The sequence below is a fragment of the Schistocerca piceifrons genome, chromosome 5 (genome assembly GCF_021461385.2).
Source record: "Schistocerca piceifrons isolate TAMUIC-IGC-003096 chromosome 5, iqSchPice1.1, whole genome shotgun sequence".
In the NCBI taxonomy this organism is placed as follows: Eukaryota; Metazoa; Arthropoda; class Insecta; order Orthoptera; family Acrididae; genus Schistocerca; species Schistocerca piceifrons.
This window is the reverse complement of record NC_060142.1, coordinates 535,155,724-535,179,239: the sequence shown is the minus strand read 5'-3', so window position 1 is coordinate 535,179,239 and position 23,516 is coordinate 535,155,724. Positions and strand designations below refer to the sequence as shown.

Below are 23,516 nucleotides of genomic sequence, written 5' to 3'. Positions count from 1 at the left end.
TGAGAGGTTTCCTCTGAAACAGGTCAAGCAACTGCACCGGGCTGAAGGATATTATCAGCCACAAATAGCACCTGGGACCTCTTCGTCAGACTAACTGGGGAGTCTTACCTTTGGCTCTCTGGGAAGTCTTTCACAGCTTGCTATGTCCTGAGGCAATCTACCAATCGACCATGGGTGTGTGAGGGGTCAACCTCCGTGCGTGCAATAACTGGACTGGGCATCAGTGTGGAGCAATTGGCAGACTCCTTGTGGGTCAAATGGATGGGGGAGATAGTGTTAATATTTTGAAGGAATGAAGGTTCCGTATCTTCTTCATAACTCCAAAAGATGAAGCTGTCATTAATGAATCTGAGCCACATGAATGGCTTTGGATTTTAAGTGGATATGAGGCATTCTTTGAAGTGAACATGTGATGGTGTGATGCCTAATATAATATTTACTTACTATTTCAACAATACAGTTTATTTTAAAAATTATATATTGCACTTACACAGTTCTTTCCATTTTGTGTGTGTCAAGCATGGGCTTTTCATTAATTTATGCTCAACAAAAATGCCTGTAATTATACGGTACAATGAAGAAATTACCATATCTCGCTCTCTTCTTCCTCTCTCTCTCTCTCTCTCTCTCTCTCTCTCTCTCTCTCTCTCTCTCACACACACACACACACACACACACACACACACACATTTTGCAACTTACTAAAAAAGGTGAAACAACTGCTCTGCACTTCACTATGTAACTACTGGTTGTATCACTAGTGAAACCACTCTATTAAAAATTTGTTACTTCACTTGTTTTACAGGTGGTTTCTTCAGGAAATGTTTATCTTCTTGCTCATGAACAAATCTGTTTCATCTGGCACAATATCAGCTATCTCTGGAATCAGTCCCTGAAAATTACACGAAAATATCTTTATTCAAATTAAAAAAAAAAAAAAAATAGCTGAAGATGATTAAGCACAAGCAGGACACATTGTAACAAGAAAATCTGTAAAGAAGATAAAAAATAATTTGCATTGGAAATTTGTAAAAGGGAAGGTGTCATTATTAATATAATACATGGGACAATGATATGCTTATAAAATACAGATTTCAGTGAATGAGCACAAATTTACTTAGAATCTATCTTGAAGAGAAAAGATATGGACAGCAGGAAATAAACATGTAATTTGTTTTAGTAGAGTATAATAATTTAACTTTACAACAGTGTGTTGCAGTCATCTGGACAAAACAACAAAAGAGAGAAGATAATAAAGGCACTTCAGAATACCGTGAGTTAGGGGCTTCAGAATAGCTTAAATCTGATTTTGAGTTATTTTTCATCATCCAATACTGCTCTGTAAGTCTCTCTCTTTGTGTATCTGTAATTCCACCTAGATTAATTTGCCGAGTTCTTGTTTTCCCGTTAAAGCTTGTTCATTCCAGTATGAGTGCTGTTAAGAGCAAATAATGAATTCCCTCCTACATCTACATACATATTCTGTTTGAATATATAATAAACTTTCTAGAGACTGAGAATCTTATGTACACGAATCAGCATGGTTTTAGAAAGCTTTGATCGTGCAAAACTCAGCTTTCCCTTTTCTCACATGATATACTGAGAGCTATGGGTGAAGGGCAACAGGCAGATTCCATATTTCTAGATTTTCGGAAAGCATTTGACGTGGTGCCCCATTGCAGGCTGTTAAATGAAGGTACAATCATGTGGGATATGTTCACAGATATGTAAGTGGCTGGAAGACTTCTTAAGCAATAGGACCCAGTATGTTGTCCTTGACAGGGAGTGTTCAGCAGAGACAAGAGTATCATCAGGAGTGCCCCACAAAAGGGTGACGGGAGTGCTGTTGTTCTCTATATACATAAATGATTATATATCTAAAAACAAAGATGATGTGACTTACCAAACGAAAGCGCTGGCACGTCGATAGACACACAAACAAACACAAACATACACACAAAATTCAAGCTTTCGCAACAAACTGTTGCCTCATCAGGAAAGAGGGAAGGAGAGGGAAAGACAAAGGAAGTGTGTTTTAAGGGAGAGGGTAAGGAGTCATTCCAATCCCGGGAGCGGAAAGACTTACCTTAGGGGGAAAAAAGGACGGGTATACACTCGCGCACACACACACACATATCCATCCACACATATACAGATACAAGCAGACATATTTAAAGACAAGGAGTTTGGGCAGAGATGTCAGTCGAGGCGGAAGTGCAGAGGCAAAGATGATGTTGAATGACAGGTGAGGTGTGAGTGGCGGCAACTTGAAATTAGCGGAGATTGAGGCCTGGTGGGTAACGGGAAGAGAGGATATATTGAAGAGCAAGTTTCCATCTCTGGAGTTCGGATAGGTTGGTGTTGGTGGGAAGTATCCAGATAACCCAGACGGTGTAACACTGTGCCAAGATGTGCTGGCCGTGCACCAAGGCATGCACAGTGTTACACCGTCCGGGTTATCTGGGTACTTCCCACCAACACCAACCTATCTGAACTCCGGAGATGGGAACTTGCTCTTCAATATATCCTCTCTTCCCGTCACCCACCAGGCCTCAATCTCCGCTAATTTCAAGTTGCCGCCACTCACACCTCACCTGTCATTCAACATCATCTTTGCCTCTGCACTTCCGCCTCGACTGACATCTCTGCACAAGCTCTTTGTCTTTAAATATGTCTGCTTGTGTCAGTATATGTGTGGATGGATATGTGTGTGTGTGCGCGAGTGTATACCCGTCCTTTTTTCCCCCTAAGGTAAGTCTTTCCGCTCCCAGGATTGGAATGACTCCTTACCCTCTCCCTTAAAACCCACTTAGCTTTCGTCTTTCCCTCTCCTTCCCTCTTTCCTGATGAGGCAACAGTTTGTTGCGAAAGCTTGAATTTTGTGTGTATGTTTGTGTTTGTTTGTGTGTCTATCGACGTGCCAGCGCTTTCATTTGGTAAGTCACATCATCTTTGTTTTTAGATATATTTTTCCCATGTGGAATGTTTCCCTCTATTAATTCATACATAAATGATTTGGCGGACAGGATAGGCAGCAGTCTGAGGTTGTTTGTTGATGATGCTATAGTGTGTCAAAGTTGAGTGACTGTAGGAAAATACAAGACGACTTAGACAAAATTTCCAGTTGGTGTGATGAATGGTAACTAGCCCTCAATGTGGAAAAATGTAAGTTAATCCAGATGAGTAGGAAGAACAAACTTCAAACTTGTAATGCTCAAATACGGTATTACTAGTGTCCTGTGTGACACAGTGAAGTTGTTTAAATATCTGGGTGTAACACTTCAAAGCGATATGAGGTGGAATGAGCATGTGAGAGCACTGTGGTACGGAAGGTGAATGGTCGACTTTGGTTTATTGGGAGAATTTTAAAAAAGAATGGTTCACCTGTAAAGGAGACTGCATATGGAATGCTATTGCAACCTATTCTTGAGTGTTTGGGATCCGTACCAGATTGGATTGAAGGAAGACATTGAAGAAATTCAGAGTTGAGCTGCTGGAAGGTTCAAACAACACATACGTATTACGGAGATGCTTCGGGAACTCAGATGGGAATCCCTGGAGGGAAGGTCACACTCTCTTCGACAAACACTTGAGAAAATTTAGAGAACCAGCATCTGAAGCTGACTGCCGAATGATTCTACTGCCACCAACACACACTGGGCATAAGGACCACGAAGCGAAGAGATGAGAAATTAGAGCTCATGCAGAGACATACAGATAGTAATTTTTCCCTTGCTTTATTTGCGAGTGGAACAGGAAAGTAAGTGACAAGTATTGGTACAGGGTACCATTTGCCATGCACTGTATGGTGGCTTGTGGAATATGTATGTAGATGTAATATTTGTGAAAATGTAATACCCAAAAGCAGCATTTCAGAAATAAGTGATGAAACCTTTAATTTTAACCACAATGTTATGTAGACTACAACCTGAGTATGGGCCAGCTGATATCTTAATGAAAATAGGCAAACCATTGTATACAAAAAATTCAATCTCATATTCTCAATCGGTGCATTTTAATCTCTTAACAAAAAATCATGAGTTATCCCATTTGTCATACTTTAACTAAAACTGACACTCTCAAGTACACTTGGGAAACTTAACAGGAGTCTTTAAAAAAATTGAAGAATCACATATGCACACTTCATGCTAAAAGAGCCATCCCCTCTTCCATGTCTAGCCTTCCTGTGAAGTTTTAATTGCACTTTTAACAAACAGATATATTCTTGACTGGCTGCATATTCTATGTAATAAAATCCAGGTCTTGAGTCATGTACTGTTGCTTGCATAGTGCGTTCAAAATTGAATACTGATGAAGAGTATGTTTAGAATTGACAAAGAATATAACAACATATCATTGAATAGTAAAACTAATGACAGTTCATCATGTGATTGCTTTTAGAAGTGCTTGCCAGTTATATGAAACACAGCAGCTGTACTACTAACAGTCCCTGCTAGATTTTAATTCACATGTTTCACATTTGTTATTCCATCCCAGATTTTCCATAGATTGATATCACAAAATGGACAAATTAGATTCACATTTGGAAAAGAACCTGATGACTTGAAAAGACAACAGAAATATTACAAGAATACATTTTTACATCTTCAAATTTGTTTTGTGGAACTCATTTCTTCTGCTTTATGCAAGTGATAGTAACAATAATCTCTGCAAATTCTACAGGTCTGTTAATAAGAACACAATCACAAGATTTTTAAACATGCACTGATCTTGTTTCAAAGGCAACAGGTTGCCTATCTTTAAGCAACAATCCATGGCAACTGATTCTTCAACATTACCCTTCATTGATTTCACCTACGACATAGATGAAATTAGACTGATAATTCTCTAAAATTTATTTAAAATGACAAAGAGTATAAATATTTAGAGAATGCACAAGAGTTGATGCCAGTGTTCAGTGGCTGGAATCATACTCTTTATTTCAATCTAACACAGCGTAATTTGGCCAAAAATTGTTCATAACAATAAAAGTACATGATCAAGACTGCACTTTGATTATAAAATTATAAAGCAAGATTACTCTTTCCTCATACTTGCACAATGTCATCAGTCTGGGGGGGGGGGGGGGGGGGGGGGAATTACAAATTTGCCAGAGTCAAGTCAAAGCTCAGATCAAGAAGAAGAATACGTACAGTGGTTGTAAATAGTATTCTGACACTTGCAAGTTTCTGAATTTGTAGCTTCTCTGCAAATGAATTACTCCAATGAGAAATATGCAACTGAAAGAATGGAAAATCCAGGGTGGAAAAATGACAATATTATGAAAAGGATAGTTGCTACCCATATAGCGGAGATGCTGAGTTGCAGACTGGCACTACAGAAGGCCTTGGCAGCCAGAGACTGCGCTCATGTGCACGTGAGTTGCATTTGTCTCTCTCTCTCTCTCTCTCTCTCTCTCTCTCTCTCTCTCTGTGTGTGTGTGTGTGTGTGTGTGTGTGTGTGTGTGTGTGTGTGTGTGACCTATTCTGATGAAGACCTGTTTGACTCACAGCTTTATTTGACAGTCTTTTTGCTGTGCCTATCTGTGACTCGGCATCTCTGCTATATGGTGAGTAGCAACTATCCTTTTCATAATATTGTCAAATATACTAACTGGACGTCTCAGATGCTACAGTATGTGTCTTGATGGGGAAAAAAGGTTATTTCTTCGTGGGTAAGACATGAAAGTCATACAGCATGTCTCTTTTCTTTACTGTAGTTTCTTCAGTATGCTGCTGTCCCTATTTTAAAATATTTTGTTCTGAATGATTCAAAATCGAGAGTGTCTGCCTTTCATTGTCGCCGTAAAACCTACTTATGTTATGATATGGCTGCCCAAAACCATCACTGAACTTCTGTCGTGCTTCACAGTTGAAAATCTGTCTGGAATATTTCTCTTGTGGTGTTATATATACTTTAACACATCCTAGGACATGAACAGTGTACAAGAAGACTTGTGAGATGCTATTCAATGCTAACGCTGTGTACAAGCACTGTACAGGCTGAAGGGCATGTAAGAAATTGGAGGAAATAAGAAATTTCAAGTTTGAAATAAGTCTCATCTGCTCTAGTGCCCTCAGTATCTCAATGTTGAACTATGAATTCATTTGGTAAGCGAACCTTGAGAACAGACTGAATGAAAACTGCTGTAACTGACAGCGAAATGGACACCAGTGAGGAAGGGGTCATCTGCCTACTTATATCAAGGATGTGCACCAAGCTGGAAGCTTTGAAGATTAGTGCAACAAGCAAAAAACGCACACATTCTCATGGATGTTACATCACATTATGTGGCATGACACTGTGGTTTCTCCAGGGGTAAAAAGAAATGAAGCACCACGACAATATGAGCTTTGTATGTACTATATTCCAACTCTTGAACTACTGGCCATCCTTATAACGACAGACTTCATAATGTACTTGGTTTATCAGTGGACACACTCCCTCTAGTTTTCATGTTACTCTGGATATTTAGCTTTTGGACTGGACATGTTTCTGATTTTGAACTAGTCACTCAGTATCTTGGATTCATGGACGATCTACACATAAATTGTGTTGTTTCCACAACACAGCACACAATACCTTACACTTGATAATGTCCTCCTGTTTAAAACTATCAATATAAACAAAAGCATAGTTGTGGCTATAAGCTAGAATATAATAAAACACTGACATAAAAATATACTCTGGTGTGCATTTGTCCTGTACCGCAATTACTTTAAACTTACTCAGCACCTCTTCGATAAACAAGGATGGCGAAAGGAGATGAAGAATGGCTCCCAACGCTGTTTAGAAAAGCAGTTTATTCCACACTGATTACTACTTAGCACTTTCTTCTGTGAATTCCAAATAGCTTCATTGCCCATTTATATGAAGATGAAATCCACTGCAGAATGAGCAGTGGTGGTAATGCTGGTACACTGTGTTAGTCAGCCAACAGACTATATATATTGCCCCCTCTCTCTCCCCATTCTATGAGGAGCTTCCACCAACCAGTGCCAAGGTGTAGATATAGATGTCAACCTCAGCACAGAAGATCATTATTAATTTAGTAACCCTGCTGGACATGCGACTGGAAGATGCGAACATATCAATAGTTAATGGTGTCTGCAACTGCAGCTATCAAAGGCCGATCACATGAATTTATATTGTGGGCAAATATAAGGTCACCTGGTGCCATTATTTTCTCAAGTTGCTATTACTCAAATTTGCTTCTACACGAGAACTACAACAGCTGCTATTTACCTGGACTGATTTAGACTTGTAGTGCTTCAACTTATGACGTGTGGTTTCTGTCACTGCCGAGCTTAATGGGACTTTGCTTAATATCTTATCTACAATATGAATGCATAGTGAATTTGAAGTGCTTGGACTTTTATCAGTCTCTCATCTTGAACTATGACATATATTAACTTCCATCAAGAACTATTATGTTTTGGTTTCGTGGACTAATAGACAATTTTAATCTGTTGTTGTAGAAGTTTATTTGTGTTGAATAAATATTGTTGGCCCTAAAGTGAGAGTTATAACAATTAGGAGGATGGTGTTAAATATATCTGTCATCAACCTAATACCCTCATGTTGAGTAACATAATATGAATACCTTACTAAATGATAAACCGTGCACCAATAAGCTATTCAGAAGCCCTAAAGTAATGGTGTGATTTGAGTGGACAGGCTCTTTCCATGCTGTACAACTTGTGTTTAAGGCACTTAAAAATGTTTAATACTTTTAAGCACTTTGCGCTTTTAGTTTGCTTAGGTACGACAAGCTTGTTAATATATTACATAATGTGAGGCATAGGTATCTCTCTGAATTTTTAAAATTAAGAACAGCGATGTTCATTCATAGTTCAGGTAGATTAAAGTAATTATGAGAATTGCTCAAATCAAGGTTACTGCTTTTCTACAAAGATAAAAACCACTAGTATGAGCAACCTTCTCCAACCTCTAGTCAGTTTCAACTGGTAGGTGGTAATTACAAGGCCAGAGGTCTAACATAAAATAATGAAGTCACTCATGAAAAATGAGCAATTTATGGGACCCCTCAAAGCGGAAATTATCACACTGACCACTGCTGCAAATAATGCAACACTTAAAACCAAGCCCTTAGGGACACAATTTTCTTGCTCATGGAGAAGAGTCATGTGGTATATGAAATATGGTATAGACAAGGTCTACATTAGTATTGGAATCTGACTATGGAATTCTCATTTTTGGAGTTATTGTGCAGTGTTAATCCTCTACTGCATAGTTTTTTCAAAGTTGAACCAAATACTACTAGAAGTTGCCTGCTCAGGGAGGCCTGTTATACAGCCTCCTCTAGTAGCGTCAATTGTTGAATGATATCTGATAAATCAACATTAGTTGCGACTAATGAGCTTTTCTGTTTTTAAAACCCAGATTAGCTCTTAATTCACAATGAGCTCTAGGATCATCCAACACATATCAGAAGGGCAGCACTGAGAGAACTATTTGGGCATGTGCAATCTTTCCCAGGATCCATGGGAGGGATGAAGATTCTGTTTTACCAATAACGTGAAAACTGTCCTGTATCCCAAATTGGATTAAAAAGTGTGAGAAGTATTTTTTTTTTTTTTGACTAATTATCAAGTTGTCACAATATACAGTACTGGACCCAATCAGACCCATAAGCTGTATCAAGAGTGGACTCTAGCTATCTGAGCACCTATTTTAGCAGCTTCTTTGCACTATTCTTTTATCATCTGAACTGAAATTCCAGCTATGGCTTCTCCATGATCTATGTGATAATAAAATACTGGACCCATGTGATCTTCAGTTGTCACTCTACTATAAGGTTCTGTTGTTACCAGGCAACATATGTTTTACTTGTGCATAGCCTACATTGAGTACATACAGCTGATACTCGTGATCTGGAATGTATGTTAGCAAAGTACCTGTTGGCTCCCAGTACTTCTAAGGAGCTCGTCGTTTGCTTAATCGAGTTCAGAAACTCCTGCCAAGACCTCCTTTCAGCCCAAAATGCTGAGATAGTCTCTGTTAATGGTTTGCACTTGAGCCTATGAAACACTGTCAGCACATCACTGATTGCATTATTTCACTCACGTACAAGTTGCTTATGGTCGAACAGAAATGGATGCATCAGCAGCCTGGCAGATCAAACTTGTGATGTGATTCATGCAGTAATGGAGAGTGTCATGATGTAACACAGCTAGCTGGATGCACAGTGATCGGTTGGGTATCTGAGCATTCATTTTAGCAGCTTCGTTGCATAGACTGCTCAGCCTGGGAAATGAATCCAGATGGAAAAGTCTGGTAATCAATTGAGGATGGTAGGACAGTAGCCAGACACGAAGTTCTTGAATAATGGAAATTGAAACCAACAGCTATATTGTAATTCAAATGTTCTTTTTGCAAAACAGGCTACTAGTTAGAATGAAAAAAGGAGTCATCTTCTGACCCGAAGCGTAATCTGTTGTCAGGATACAAACTATGATGACAAAGACCAATGGAGCCTTCAAATGGAACTCTACAACCTATAAAGCATATTATGGTAGCACGTGCAACTAACAAAATCAAGCACAGTCGAGTCAAAATAAACTGGATTCCTTAACTTACAGTAAAAAGCCCACCAATGGCTAGGCGACAACTGAAACTTGGAGTGACAGTTTCGGAGAGGAGCTTTTGGGCATTTTAGTGAATCCAGCAGGCATAATTCATTCTGCTGTTAATTTTATACTGTGTATGGTATCTGATAACATCAATTTTCTTTTGGGATTTTTGTTTCTTGTGTAATGACTCTGATAGGGTGGAAATGATTTGATATGTTCCATAACATCTGTGTCATCAGTTTTATTGCCTGGGTTCTTCTCGCCACAAGAGTCATCAACAGCAAAAACCTCTAGCTATGACATGTAACGGTACAGTCGTCCACTGGACATCTCAAATGTACAACTCTGGACACTTTGGTTTTCCACCTGGAGGAAATACTGAAATGACACTGATATCTGATTTCCAAAACCATTTTGCAGCCATCTCCTTTGCATACTGAATGACTGCACTGTTCCCCAAAGATAAATATTGTGTTGTGAGTAGTCACCTAGGTTCCAAAAAGTATCAAACAGATTTGTAGACTGCCCTTTTGTTATTCTTGCAGAGCATTTTAATTGACATGGGTAGATTCTGTTGGTAAAAACCTTTCCTTTAACCAATTGTCCTGTTCTTGTTATATACACTTGTCCAATATTTCAGAGAGTTGAAACTTCCTGGCAGATTAAAACTGTGTGCCCGACCGAGACTCGATCTCGGGACCTTTGCCTTTCGTGGGCAAGTGCTCTAGATACTGGCAGAAGTAAAGCTGTGAGGACTGGACCGGGCGTGAGTCGTGCTTCGGTAGCTCAGATGGTAGAGCACTTGCCCGCGAAAGGCAAAGGTCCCGAGTTCGAGTCTCGGTCGGGCACACAGTTTTAATCTGCCAGGAAGTTTCATATCAGTTCACACTCCGCTGCAGAGTGAAAATCTCATTCTGGATTTCAGAGAGTTTTCTTTTTGTTAGTCTCCCAGTTCTCCTCTCTGCTTTAATGGTGACTGACTGTTCTCTATAATTCTCTATCTCAGCCTTATGACAAATAATATTATAAAACTAGCTACTATAAAAACCAAAAGTAAAATCTGAGTCAAATTTGTGGTTTATATTGCATTAGCAGTTTCAAGATAGGTTATGTTGTCAAACAAATGGGGTAAGTGAAAAAAACATGATCTATGTCCATAGTATGTTTTGAATTACGTTACTTTACCTTCATTTTCTTCTGAGCAGTTGTTTCTGTCCACAATAATGATTATTCGGTGTAATGGAACTACAGAACTTTGCAACAAGGCACACAGTGTGGACTTGATTTACTTGTTGTCAGAAATCATAAACAGCTGTTTCAGTTGCTAAGTAAAATTCTGCCTCCGGCATTATACAGCTCAACTAGGGACTTCATTCACTAGTCTGTGGAAAAGATTCCTTAACACAGAATATACTACAACTCTTGTTCTCAAAATATAATTTTTGTGGACTTTTTTTTTTGCTAAGTTCCATTTCCTTCAATGAGTTCCTCTCTCACAGCATTAAGAAATTTCATAATCATAAAGCAAGTGAGTCTCTTAGCTTTCATATCTCTCTCTCTCTCTCTCTCTGTCCCCCGCCCCCCCCCCCCAATAAAATACCTGACTCCTCCTTCCTTTTCAAAAAGTTTAATTAAGTACATTGTTAAAATTACACACAGAGCTACTTTCAAAAATAAATCAGCAATTAAAGAACCAAAAAAGATATTTGCATGGGACAAGTTGAATGTGGCATCTCTGTTAGGAAACTGGATCCAAATCGTCAGAGGATGTAGACACAACCAGTACAATGAAGTGGCAAACGTTGTAAGAGACACATTTTGCATCACGGTGTCGTATTCTGCTTCCTCCTAATCATGCCTCAAAAAATATCATGAAGGTAAAATGAGGGATTCATGCTCAGATGGAGGCTTACCAGCAATCACTCTTCCCATGAACTACCAGCAAGTGGGACAGGAAAAGGGGGTGTCAGTGGCACATAAAGTACTCTCTGCCACACATCATATGGTGGCTTGCAAAGTATAGATGTGGATGTAGACTAGATGTTAATGAGAATGAATTCCTATATATCTTAATAAATTTATCACAAACCTATCAGTATTAAAAGTGCTACAGAAAAATGGTGGTATAAAACACACACACACACACACACACACACACACACACACACTGATGTTTGTCAGAGGTGAGAACAGAAATGAAATAATTAATAATTACACAAATCGACAGAATACATGCATAACTTAATTTGGACAATTTTGTCAGGTGGGGAGGGGACTGGGGGGGGGGGGGGGGGGAGGAGTAGGAGGGAGAGGTTAGTACCAGACATGAATTCCAAAGCAGAAAAGACTTTCATTGGCTTAGTAATTTAAAAAAATGTCTTTTCACATACAAGAACTGCAATGGAGTACTTACTACCTACGTTCTCATTATTTTCTGCATGTTGCTTGTTGATGCTGACATTGCTCCATATATTATGGCAATGAGGAGAACTAGAACACTGCAACTGATGAAGCAGGGAGTCAGTCAGATTCTTGTATTCTTCATAGGATCTGTTTTGTTCTTTTTGCCTTGTAGTTAGATCCACTAATTTGGAGTGTCCCTTTTTCATTCTCATATCCACCAACTTGCTGACTAGGTGTTCCACTTCTTCTTCCAGAGCTTTTGCTTGTGCTTCCAACTGGACTGCCTGCTTGAATCAGATTATATTTAAGAAAAAAATGATCCAGTGTACTATACAAGCAAGTTATACCATCACAATGAGGCAATTTTTGCTTCCTTAAATGAGTGTTTCTTATATTGGGAAACATAGGAAAAATTTTTGCATATAAGCCTGAAAGCTTTTGTGGCCATCATCACTGATGATAAAAGCTTTGACCTTCTTTAGAATTTTACTGGCATCCATGGGCGGCTGAATACTGCTGAAAGGCAGTGTTACAGTCACTTACAAAAGGCTATCTTCCTGCACTTTTTTTTTTTTTTTTTTTAAGAGAAATGGAATTATTAGGTATCCTTCAGGTTGCACTTGGTAGCCACCATCATTGTATAAATACTGAAAGTAGATACTGACTGGAGGGGGGGGGGGGGGGGTTGCATCCAAAGTATTACTACACACATCAAAAAAGTTTTGCATCACCCCAGTTCTTTCCCAGAACTCCTCAAGGTAGTTGTTGACTGTGGATATTGTATCACAGACACAGTTCCTTTGACTATTTAGAGATGTCACTAAATCCACCCAAAGATTTAAACAACCACATGAGCAGTGCCTATTCGATGGAGGGGGTCCGACAGCTGATCAGTTCCAGTCATTCCACCAGGTAGGAGGCACATGGCTTGTGTTGTCTGTAGTTCAATCGTGACTAGACGGTCAACACCATGGTTCGATTGCATCTGCATTGTTACTTTGTGCCAGGAAAGGCTCTCAACAAGGGAAGTGTCCAGACGTCTCAGAGTGAACCAAAGTGATGTTGTTTGGATATGGAGGAGATACAGAGAGACAGGAACAGTCGATGATATGCATCGCTCAGGCCGCCCAAGGGCTACTACTGCAGTGGATGACCACTACTTACGGAGTATGACTTGGAGGAACCCTGACAGCAACGCCACCATGTTGAATAATGCTTTTCGTGCAGCCACAGGACGTCATGTTACGACTCAAACTGTGCGAAATAGGCTACAAGATGCACAACTTCACTCCCGACATCCATGGCGAGGTCCATCTTTGCAACCACGACACCATGCAGTGCAGTACAGGTGGGCCCAACAACATGCTGAATGGACCACTCAGGATTGGCATCACAGTCTCTTCACCAGTGAGTGTTGCATATGCCTTCAACCAGACAATCATTGGAGACGTGTTTGGAGGCAACCCAGTCAGGCTGAACACCTTAAACACACTGTCCAGTGAGTGCAGCAAGGTGGAGGTTCCCTGCTGTTTTGGGGTGGCATTATGTGGGGCCGATGTATGGCACTGGTGGTCATGGAAGGCGCCATATCGACTGTATGATATGCGAATCTGTCCTCCGACCAATAGTGGCAGCATATTGGCGAGACATTCGTCTTCATGGACGACAATTCGTGCCCCCATCATGTACATCCTGTGAATGACTTCCTGCAGGATAGCAACATTGGTCAACTAGAGTGGCCAGTATTTTCTACAGACATGAACTCTATCGAACATGCCTGGGGTAGACTGAAAATGGCTATTTATGGACGACGTGACCCACAAACCACTCTGAGGGATCTACGCCAATTCGCCATTGAGGAGTGGGACAATCTGGATCAACAGTGCCTTGATGAACTTGTGGATAGTATGCCACAACGAATACAGAATCAATACAAGAGGACACGCTACTGGGTGTGTACAGCAATCTGGACCACCACCTCTGAAGATCTCACTATATGGTTGCACAACGTGCAATGTGTGGTTTTCATGAGCAATAAAAAGGGTGGAAATGATGTTTATGTTGATCTCTATTCCAATTTTCTGTACAGGTTCTGGAACTCTTGGAACTGAGGTGATGCAAAACTTTTTTTGATGTGTGTATTATTGTGCTGCATCTGTTGTTCCTACTAGCTGTTTATGTTCCTCACTCACCATAGCTAGGTGTTTACTTCTGTCCATGAATTAGTTGAACTATCAAAGAATGAGTATAGTTTCAGTAGAGAAGATAGCTACATGCTTCCATCTTCATGGCTATCTGCTATCACTGCAGTAAACAACTAACCACAACAAACAAGGGACATAAACAGCTGCCAGAGCTGCCAGGAAACAACAGAGGGGCCACAACAACAATCATATTTTGGATTGTCCCTCCCTGTCAATATTTTCTTTCAGTATTTACCCAATGACAATGGCCTGAAGGTTTTTTTTTACAAAATAACTCTCTGAAAAGGTACCGGGAAAATAGCCTTTCATAAGTGAATGTGACACTGACTTTTGGCAGTGTTCTCCAGAGACACCAGTGGGTCCCCGAAGAAGATCCCAGCAGATGATTCAAAACATCTAGCAGTGAAGAAGTTGAAGAGAAATATGAGGTGACCTAACAACTCTGAAGATTTTATCAACTGTGCGTAGTTTGTGCAAAGTCTTATCTTCTTAAAGTCTTTTATATGCCTTGCCTACTTATCTCTGAATCAAGCTATCAGTAAATTATGCCCCTTCTGTAGTGCAGTTTATAGGAAAAAGGACATAACAAAGAAATTCGTCTGAATCAAGATTTATAAGAATTCTAAACAGTGGCCAAAGTATGCGTATTAACACATTAAAGTAAATATATCAGTGGTCTGCATTATTTTACAACAAATGAAATGGCTAGACTGCTATTCACTGACTTCGTACCAATCTACTCATTTCATATTGTTGTTATTTCATCCCAGATTTTCCCTTGTTCAGTTTTCTTATACATATGCATGTTATGATACACAGGGTGTCCCAAACATTTAGGGTAAAAATTACACAGATGGAAGGATATACTATAAACTAAGCATTCCGAGATAAGGAACGAATGGCTGAAAATGAGTATTTCAGGAGGCACAAGGTTTCGAATGAGCAATGTATGTCAGGCATGTGTTTGTATGTACACTGCTTATGTTGGTGGCGCTACATTGAAAAACAATACACAATCATCTGTGATGTGTCCATGGTGGATTTTCTTGTGGGCTTGCATGAAGTCTTTTCTGTATGAGACACCAATAGAAACTGATATGGCACTGGATGGCAAGGTTGTAGCTGCCTGTCTCATAGTTTTACACACCCTCATAATGCAAGCATTTAGACTGTCAGTTGTTACTTTGAACAGTTGCTATGAGAAAAACAAACTGAATATTCATTGCTGACCATTAGTCCCTATCTATAAGTGCTCAGTTTAAGGTCATCAACTGTCTGTATTATTTTGACCATAAAGTTGTGATAGAACCTAATAAGATTTATAATTTAAGTAGCAACCAGCCACAAGCAAGGTTTGAAAAAGTTTATTTACACTCAAACCATTACCCATCAGATGAATTTGCAATTGTTAATAATGGCTACCATCAGCTATTGAATGGAATGATGACAATGAAAATTTGTGCCAGACCAGGACAAGAACCCAGATTTCCCACTTATCGCGAGCAGTCACCTTTCCATTTGGCTATCTGTGCACGGCTCATGCCCAGACCCAAACTTCCATATGTCATCAAACCAAATTTTCACTGTCACCATTCCATTTTACAGCCCATGGTAGCCATTATTCCCAACTGTGAATTCATCTGATGTGTTTTGTAACAGCTGTGGTCACCGCAGTGCATCGTCGTCTGAATAACACAGGCGCTGCCATATTGCAAACAATTACTGGTTTCAAATTTATAACAAATCTGTCTTCAGATGACCCTTACAGATTTCCTTTCTTTCCAGCTGGGACCTCAATTTGTACTCATTACTGGCTTGGTGCAGTGGATGTGGACGTTTCTGCCCAATGAGTTCGTCCTGTATATGTGTTATGCATTATAAAGTTTACACATGTTTGTCCTGTTTAATTCCCTGTAAACTACAATAACATGCACCATTTTATGTTTTTATGACAGCACACACACTCAACATTTGCACAATATGGCCTAGCTTCACATGAGGAATGTTAGAGTGATGATCCCAGCAGGAAAGAATGGAAAGCTGAACAGCTGTCTGAAGACAATTTTGTAATAAATGCACAACCTTGAATGCTTGGTTCCACATCTTTAAGATATTTATTAAAGGGCACCTTCTGTATGCCATGAGCTGCATCAGAAATATTTATTTGCAAACCAGATTTCAGGTTTATGACCCCTCATCAGTGGCATCTGATACATAGGAACAAACAACTGTAATGTACACCGATTTCTACAAAATGACAACTGTATGTATAGTAGCAGAAATATAGGTCTACTTCCATTACATACCTCTATAGCAGTGAGATCCTTGTCTGTTAATACAGTAGGATATGAAATCTGTTCTACAACATGGTATACAGGTTGTCATGTATATTACTGCAGTCAAATCTTAGGCAGTGACAATCCTTGATCATGTCTGACATAACTCTCGTATAGTGTAAACATACATAGGATTGACAAAAAACAGGTAATGTAGGCTCTTTGACCTGTCAGTTCCATGTTTACACTGTATGACAGTTATGTCAAATGTGATCACGGATTGTCACTGCCTAAGATTTGGCAGCAGTAACATACATGCTACAGTGGTACATAATGTAAGTAGACCTATATTCTGGTACCATATATACAGTTGTCTTTTGTAGAAATCTGTGTATGTACAGTTGTATATTTCTGTGCATCAGATGCCACTGATGATGAGTTATAAACCTGAAAACCAGTTTTGGCAAATAAACATTCCTAGTGCAGCTCATCGTGTATAGAAGATGCCCCTTAATAAACCCGATACTGGTAATGGTTACAGTTAAATAAACCTTTTTCAAACCATACTTGTGACTGATTGTTGCTTAAACTATAAACTTCAGAATTGTGCTACAGCCATGTTTCTCAACATGTCAACTTTTGATGAGACAGCATATGACCAGAATATTTTAAGCTATAATTCAGTTATGAGATAAGCCTTACCTTTACAGTATTGTGAACTGATGTGAGGTTCAAATGACTTTGGGCTACTTCTTTTGCTATTTTTGTTTCCACATTCTGCAACAAGTCTTCAGTTAGAGCTATACGGTTTGCCATATCCATCTGTTTTGAAAGATGACCATCAGATGCTGCCTCACGAAGCTATTAACGAAAATGTCAGAGGTTTAATACGGTAATGCTTGAAAATGACAAAGCAATACCAAAAAGACTACTAAATTAAAGAGGCCATTTAAATTTCTCTCATGGCAATAGTCATTATATGTGACAGGAATAAATATTGTAGCCAATACTGAAATATTACTTTTGTAACACCATATACACATGTGTCCAAAATTAAAGCAACAAACCGCTATTTCTCTGTGTTCTTTCTAATTCATGGTATAATCATATAAACTGCCAACAGATGTCTGTACAGTCGCAATCTGCATGGAAGGTAGCATTCCAGTCAATGGACAACCAAGCCAACGATGACTTCTGGGAACCTATCAAATGGGGTAGTGTGTGTTGGGTAGTCCCACATCCACAATCACTGTGAGTACAGTCACAAACAGGGCAGTATGGCACAAAGAAGATGCCTACTAGGTGCAAACTGATGTGGCCCAACTGCTTAATGTGATTCGTTCTGTTGTTTCTCGAGTGTGGCGACAATTTATGAAGACCGAATCAGTATCCCAAAATCCAGGGCAGGGTCAACCATGTGTGACATCAGAAAGAGAAGAATGTTATTTAGCTGTAAGGGCATGACGGTACCACCTTAGTACTGCACAGCAACTGGCATTTGACCTCACAGCATCCACTGGACATGCTGTATCAAGACAAATGGTGACAGAAGGTTTTGACAGAGCAGCCATCATTGTTGGAGACCTCCTGTATGTGTACCTCTGATGGAATGTCTAGAGTAGAGTTATCAATATGCCACCTGGACGTTGAACAGTGGGCCAATGTTCTTTTCACGGATAAGTCCCAATTTGGTCTGGAGAGTGATTCTCCAAGAATTTACATCTGGAAGGAATGTGGAACTCAATTTCAGGATCGTGGAAAGAGATTGGTATCAAGGGGATCCTTAATGGTGCCACTCAAATATGTCTTCCTGAAATTTTACGAGTGAATTGGCAAGGTTTAACTGCTGTCAGGTATTGTGATGAGATTTTGGGACTCATGCAGTTGTTGCGAGGTGGTGTGGACCCAGACTTCATACTGATGGACCATGATAGACCTCATAGAGAACGGGTGGTTTGACCTCATAGAGAACAGGTGGTTAGGGTTTTCTTGGAAATGAAAAATGTTGCATGCACGGCGTGGCTTGTTCACTCTCCTGATTTGAATCCCATAGAGCATGTCTGGGATGCACTAGGGAGACAGGCTGCATCACGCCAGCATTCACCAACCACTCTTCAAGACTTGTGAGCAGTTCTGCAGAAAGAATGAGCCTTGTTGCCTCAACATGAGATTGATGACATAATTCACAGTATGCCCCATCATTGTTGGGCATGTATTGCTGGTCATACCCCATATTGAGCACATTAACAAGTTGTCAGAACGTGTGTGCAAATCCATTATCCATTATGCTTAAAGCAGTTGTTTATGTTCTGTATTCTTTACATTGTTTCTATTTTACTATCACCTTTTTATACTGTTTTGTGGCAAAATAAATTCAACCTTGCGAAATTTCCATTTGTTGTTTTAATTTTGGACACCAGTGTATATTACCGAGTATTGACTTGCCTTCTTAGAACAGAGAGCTGAGAGTAGCTTTTAGCAAGTTTCATATGACCAAGCACCACAAATCACCATACCTTAGAAGGTGAAGTGCTGATAAGGAACAGGTATCATTGCCAGGTTTAGCCTTTATTCTTGTCATGTGCACAAGCTCCTCACTGTGACATCAAGAGCGACGAGTCTGCTGTGCAATTATATCAAAAACAGAGTGCTTGGTTAAGCAATATGTGATTGGTGTGGTGGCTGTTCAAGGTAAGTGCATGGGCATTGTGCAGTGTAAGGAAATGGGGGAGCTACCTGGCTAGCCACTGCAGCCTAGCAATCTGGCAAGCCCCAGAGTGATAAGGAGAAGGTACTGTTATGAGCTTAAGAAAGTGAAGCGATATGACCAGAAACTGACCATGACGGAACTTAAACTTATAATATTCTCTGGAAACACTAGAACTGTTTCCAGATATGCTGCAAAAATCGAAAGAAAATGTTGAATAACAAATGATATGACACATAATATAAACTTATTACACACAGGTGGTTAGTACTTGGTATCAGCAAGGGAATGATCTTGTCTAAATTGTTGTTGATGAAATACACAAACTGTTATAAATAATTTACTGAATAATTCATAGAATAATGAAAAAGCAAAGATTCCTTCACATGCATATCACAAATGGTTACCATCAGCATCACTGATTTGCCATATTATTGCATTATCTGGAATTTATTTAGTAAGAATTTGGATAATGTACTGGCCTTTCACCATACGTTCCTAGCTCCTTATGACCATCTGCTAAAGCAGTGAGTTTCTTCCTTCACACATTTACTTCTCTTCCAAGCTGTCAACCCTGCTATGCAACTGGATACCTGCATGCTGCAGTCGCTGGCTACCAGTACAAGACTATAACTTGGTCACAAGCAATGCTTTCGCCGACCTAGCCTCACTCTCAGTCTTTGTGTTCTCTTCACGGCGTCAACATTGACTTTTGTTCTGTGCCTGCACCCTGACGGACACGCCATGTGGCAACGCTAATTGGAAAGTTTCAATACACACCGGTGCCATTCTGTCTCTACACATACTATGCAGCCAAGTGTGTAAATCAGTGTTTTGCATTATGCCTTCTGCCAGAATATGATTAATTCCACATTCCATATCAAAAAATATTGATGTCATACTGCTGATACTCAGGGATGAGGTTGTGACTTTGTTCAGTGTCCATTATTCCTACTGTACCGTGCCTTCAACTACTGCCTTGTGCTGCACCCAATTAACAAAAAAGTATGTCATATATGTTTGAAATACATAAATGTTGTAATATATATAATCCAACAAATAGTGGTCAAGCTGTAAGTTACTACACTGAACAAAGTAGTTGCTTACATGATCTAGGTTTTAAATATGCAGGCAGCACAGGTTTTATTGTCTTTGGTCTCAGTCTCTTGGTCGGTGAGGTCGGTTTTAGTAATGTCTCTACAGCCAAAGAGCCACTTGGGCTTAAGCATTCCTTGGGACTTTGAAATATTTCAATGTGTACAAGTTTGGTGCTTAGAAATACAGAGTCCGCCAGAAAAATGTATACACACTTTAAGGAACAAAAAGTATTATTTATGTGTTTATTTTACATTTAATAATTGATCACATATGTTGTACAACATTCAGTTCAGCACATGGTTACTTAAAATGTTTACCGCTGGCAGCTACACACATAAAGGAATGATGAGCGGTCGCCGCTACTACATCAGTCAATGTTACAGTGGAGATCGCTGCACATGTTGCTGTAATCTCCTGGTAAAGTTCCTCCAGCGTGCATGCTTATGCTGATAGACCTTATCTTTCATAGCCCCCCCCCCCCGCCCCCCCCCCAAGTAAAAGTCCATAGGTGTTAGATCTGGCGACCATGGAGGGAACTCAATGGGACCTTTTCGTCCAATACAATGCCCCAAAAATTTGTCATCCAGGAAAGCTCGTATGGCTAGGTGGTAGCACCCCATCATGTTGGCAGAAGACCGCTTCATCAGCTCCATAAAGCGCACGTATACCTGGCAAAACTGATGTGTGTAACATTTCCAGGTACACGTCTCCAGTGACAGTAGCATCAAATAAAAAGGGTCCTATTAAGCCCCTAGATGACAATCCACACCACACATGACCCCTGGTAGACTGACCACTTTATCCATATAAACATGTGGATTTTTCCAGTGCCCAGTACACCATGTTAGGCTGATTCACGGTTCCATTAAGTTTAAATTGTGCCTCATCACTCCACACTACCTTCGTCACAAATTGTTCATCATAAGTTACCATTTGCTGGTATTGTTGGCAAAATTGCATTTGGTGATCAGGATCGTCATCATTAATCGCATGCAGTATTGTGGAATGTAAACTTTCCACTTTGCAGCTTTCGAAATTCTTCGTACACTTGTACTGCTAACCGCCACTTCATGTGCACATTGCGTAGCAGACTTCTGTGGAGCATTAACAAATGTTTCCTACACGAGAGCCGATGAAGCAGGATTTGTAGCGGTACGCTGTCTTCCTGATCTTCCTTTGTGAATATCACAAATCATTCCACCCAATTCAAACTTGTCAATGATGTGTTTAATTGTTAGGTGGATTCTGTTTAAAACTCCCACCTTCACTGACATTGCACTTCAACGGCTTTATCAAACTTAAAAAAGCACTTCACAATACATTTTCATTGCTTGAATGTCAAGCGTGCTCCAGCCATCTTGTTTTCTCAATACCAAGATGAAAGTACTAACATCTGTTGAGCAAAAGACCATGCTAAAACACGCTCTTAACTCAAATTGAACGACAATATTAATATCTCGATAGAGCCTGACAAAGAGGGTATACATTTTTCTGGCAGACACTGTATTTTGGCACTCTGAGCACTAGCAGCTATAAATTCATAGTAGGGCTATCAGTGGTTTAACTTTCCTGTCAAGATGAATTTTGTTACTGTATAAAGACTTCTGTCCATGTAATGAACTTTATTATATTTTGATGCAGTTTAAAAGATTTTATGCATGGTTCTGTGCCTTTAGTATAAATTCATTACTGCTTGCCAATGCTCTGCAAAGTGAATCATTTTGATATCTTGTTTCTACAATGCCAGAAAAAACTGCAGCACCAAAAAATAACTAATGAAGAGCAATGAAATTTATGGAACACATTTGTTTAGGTAACATAATTAAGTGATTAACCCTGCAAGATACAGACAAATGTAAATGCAAGATAAACCACTGCAAATGTGAAATGCTGGTATCTTAACAATCGGTGTAACTGCCAGAAAGTTGAATGCAAGCATGCAGATGTGCATGCATTGTGTTGTACAGGTGCCACATATCAGTTGTGGGATGGAGTTCCCCGCTTGTTGCACCTGGTAGGTCAACACAGGGTCAGTTAATGCTAGTTGTGAATGACACTGGAGTTGTCAGCTGATGACATCCCATATGTGCTCAATTGGAGACAGATCTGCTGATCAAGTAGGCCAATTTTGACACACTGTAGAGCATGTTGTGTTACAACAGTGGTATGTAGGTCAGCATTATCCTATTGGGAAACACCCCCTGGAATCCTGTTGATGAATGGCAGCACAACAGGTCAAACTGCCCAACTGACACAACTCTGCAGGCAGTATGTGCGAGATAATCATGAGACTGCTCCTGCTGTCATACAAAATTGCACCCCAGACCATCACTCCAGGTGTAGGACCAAAGTGTCTAGCAGGCAGACAGGTTGGTTGCAGGCCCTCAACTGGTCTCCCTCCTAACCAACACACAGCTGTCACTGATACCAAGGGAGAACCAACTTTTGTGAGGAAACACAATAGAGCTTCACCCTGCCCTCCAATGAACTGTCACTTGCCACTACTGAAGTCACTAATGGCAGTGGTTTGCAGTCACAGAAATGTATGCTACAGAGTGCCTGGCTTGGAGCTGTCCTTGAAGTAACAAATTTGCAACAGTTTGTTGTATCGCTGTGGTGCTAATTGCTGCTTAAATTGCTGCCACAGAATCAGTATGATGCACCACAGCCATAGACCAAACTCAATGGTCCTTCCTCTCAGTAGAGCCACATGGCTACCTGGAGACTGTTCTTCTAGTGAGCTTACAATCCTGTGACCACCACTGCCAGCAATCATGTACAGTGGCTACATTCCTGCCAAGTCTTTCTGCAGTACCACAGAAGGAACAACCAGCTTCTCATAGCTGCATTACACAATCTTGTTCACACTCTGTGAGGTGACGATTAATGACATATGCCACCATAAAGACAGTCTTGACCAACATCCATTTACCACATCCAATCTCACAACTGTTACAATGTGTATTTAAAGTAAACCTGATATGCATCCTCTTAGTGGTGCTCCTAGTGCCACTCTTATGCAACTGACACAAAATCTGAACAGGCATCATCTTTCAGATGTAGAAAGTGTCTACCAACGTTTGTTAATGTCACACAACTCCTCCTGGGTGATACAATTTTTTTCCAGCAATGTATACTGCGTTCAAAGATAATCTGTGGGAGACCACCATCTGGAATAAATCTGCATCCGATTTGAATAAATTAACAATTACAATCAATTGTCTGGTTGCATCAC

The 23,516-nt window shown here is 39.9% G+C and overlaps 1 protein-coding gene across 5 annotated transcripts in view; it reads right to left on the bottom strand.

Moving 5' to 3' along the window:
- Positions 1 to 413: 413 nt before the first annotated feature.
- LOC124797966 (TBC1 domain family member 31) overlaps positions 414 to 23,516 on the bottom strand; it is a 308,974-nt gene continuing 285,871 nt past the window's right edge. For 2 of the 5 annotated variants that reach the window (XM_047261129.1, XM_047261134.1), the window contains 3 exons: positions 17,179 to 17,337; positions 12,014 to 12,283; positions 414 to 892 (listed from right to left, as the gene is read on the bottom strand). In XM_047261129.1, coding sequence (XP_047117085.1) covers positions 815 to 892; positions 12,014 to 12,283; positions 17,179 to 17,337 — 507 coding nt within the window. In that variant the 3' untranslated portion in view covers positions 414 to 814. Of the gene's footprint in view, positions 893 to 12,006; positions 12,284 to 17,178; positions 17,338 to 23,516 lie in introns of all 5 variants that reach the window. The other 3 variants (XM_047261131.1, XM_047261130.1, XM_047261132.1) reach the window with 3 other exon arrangements.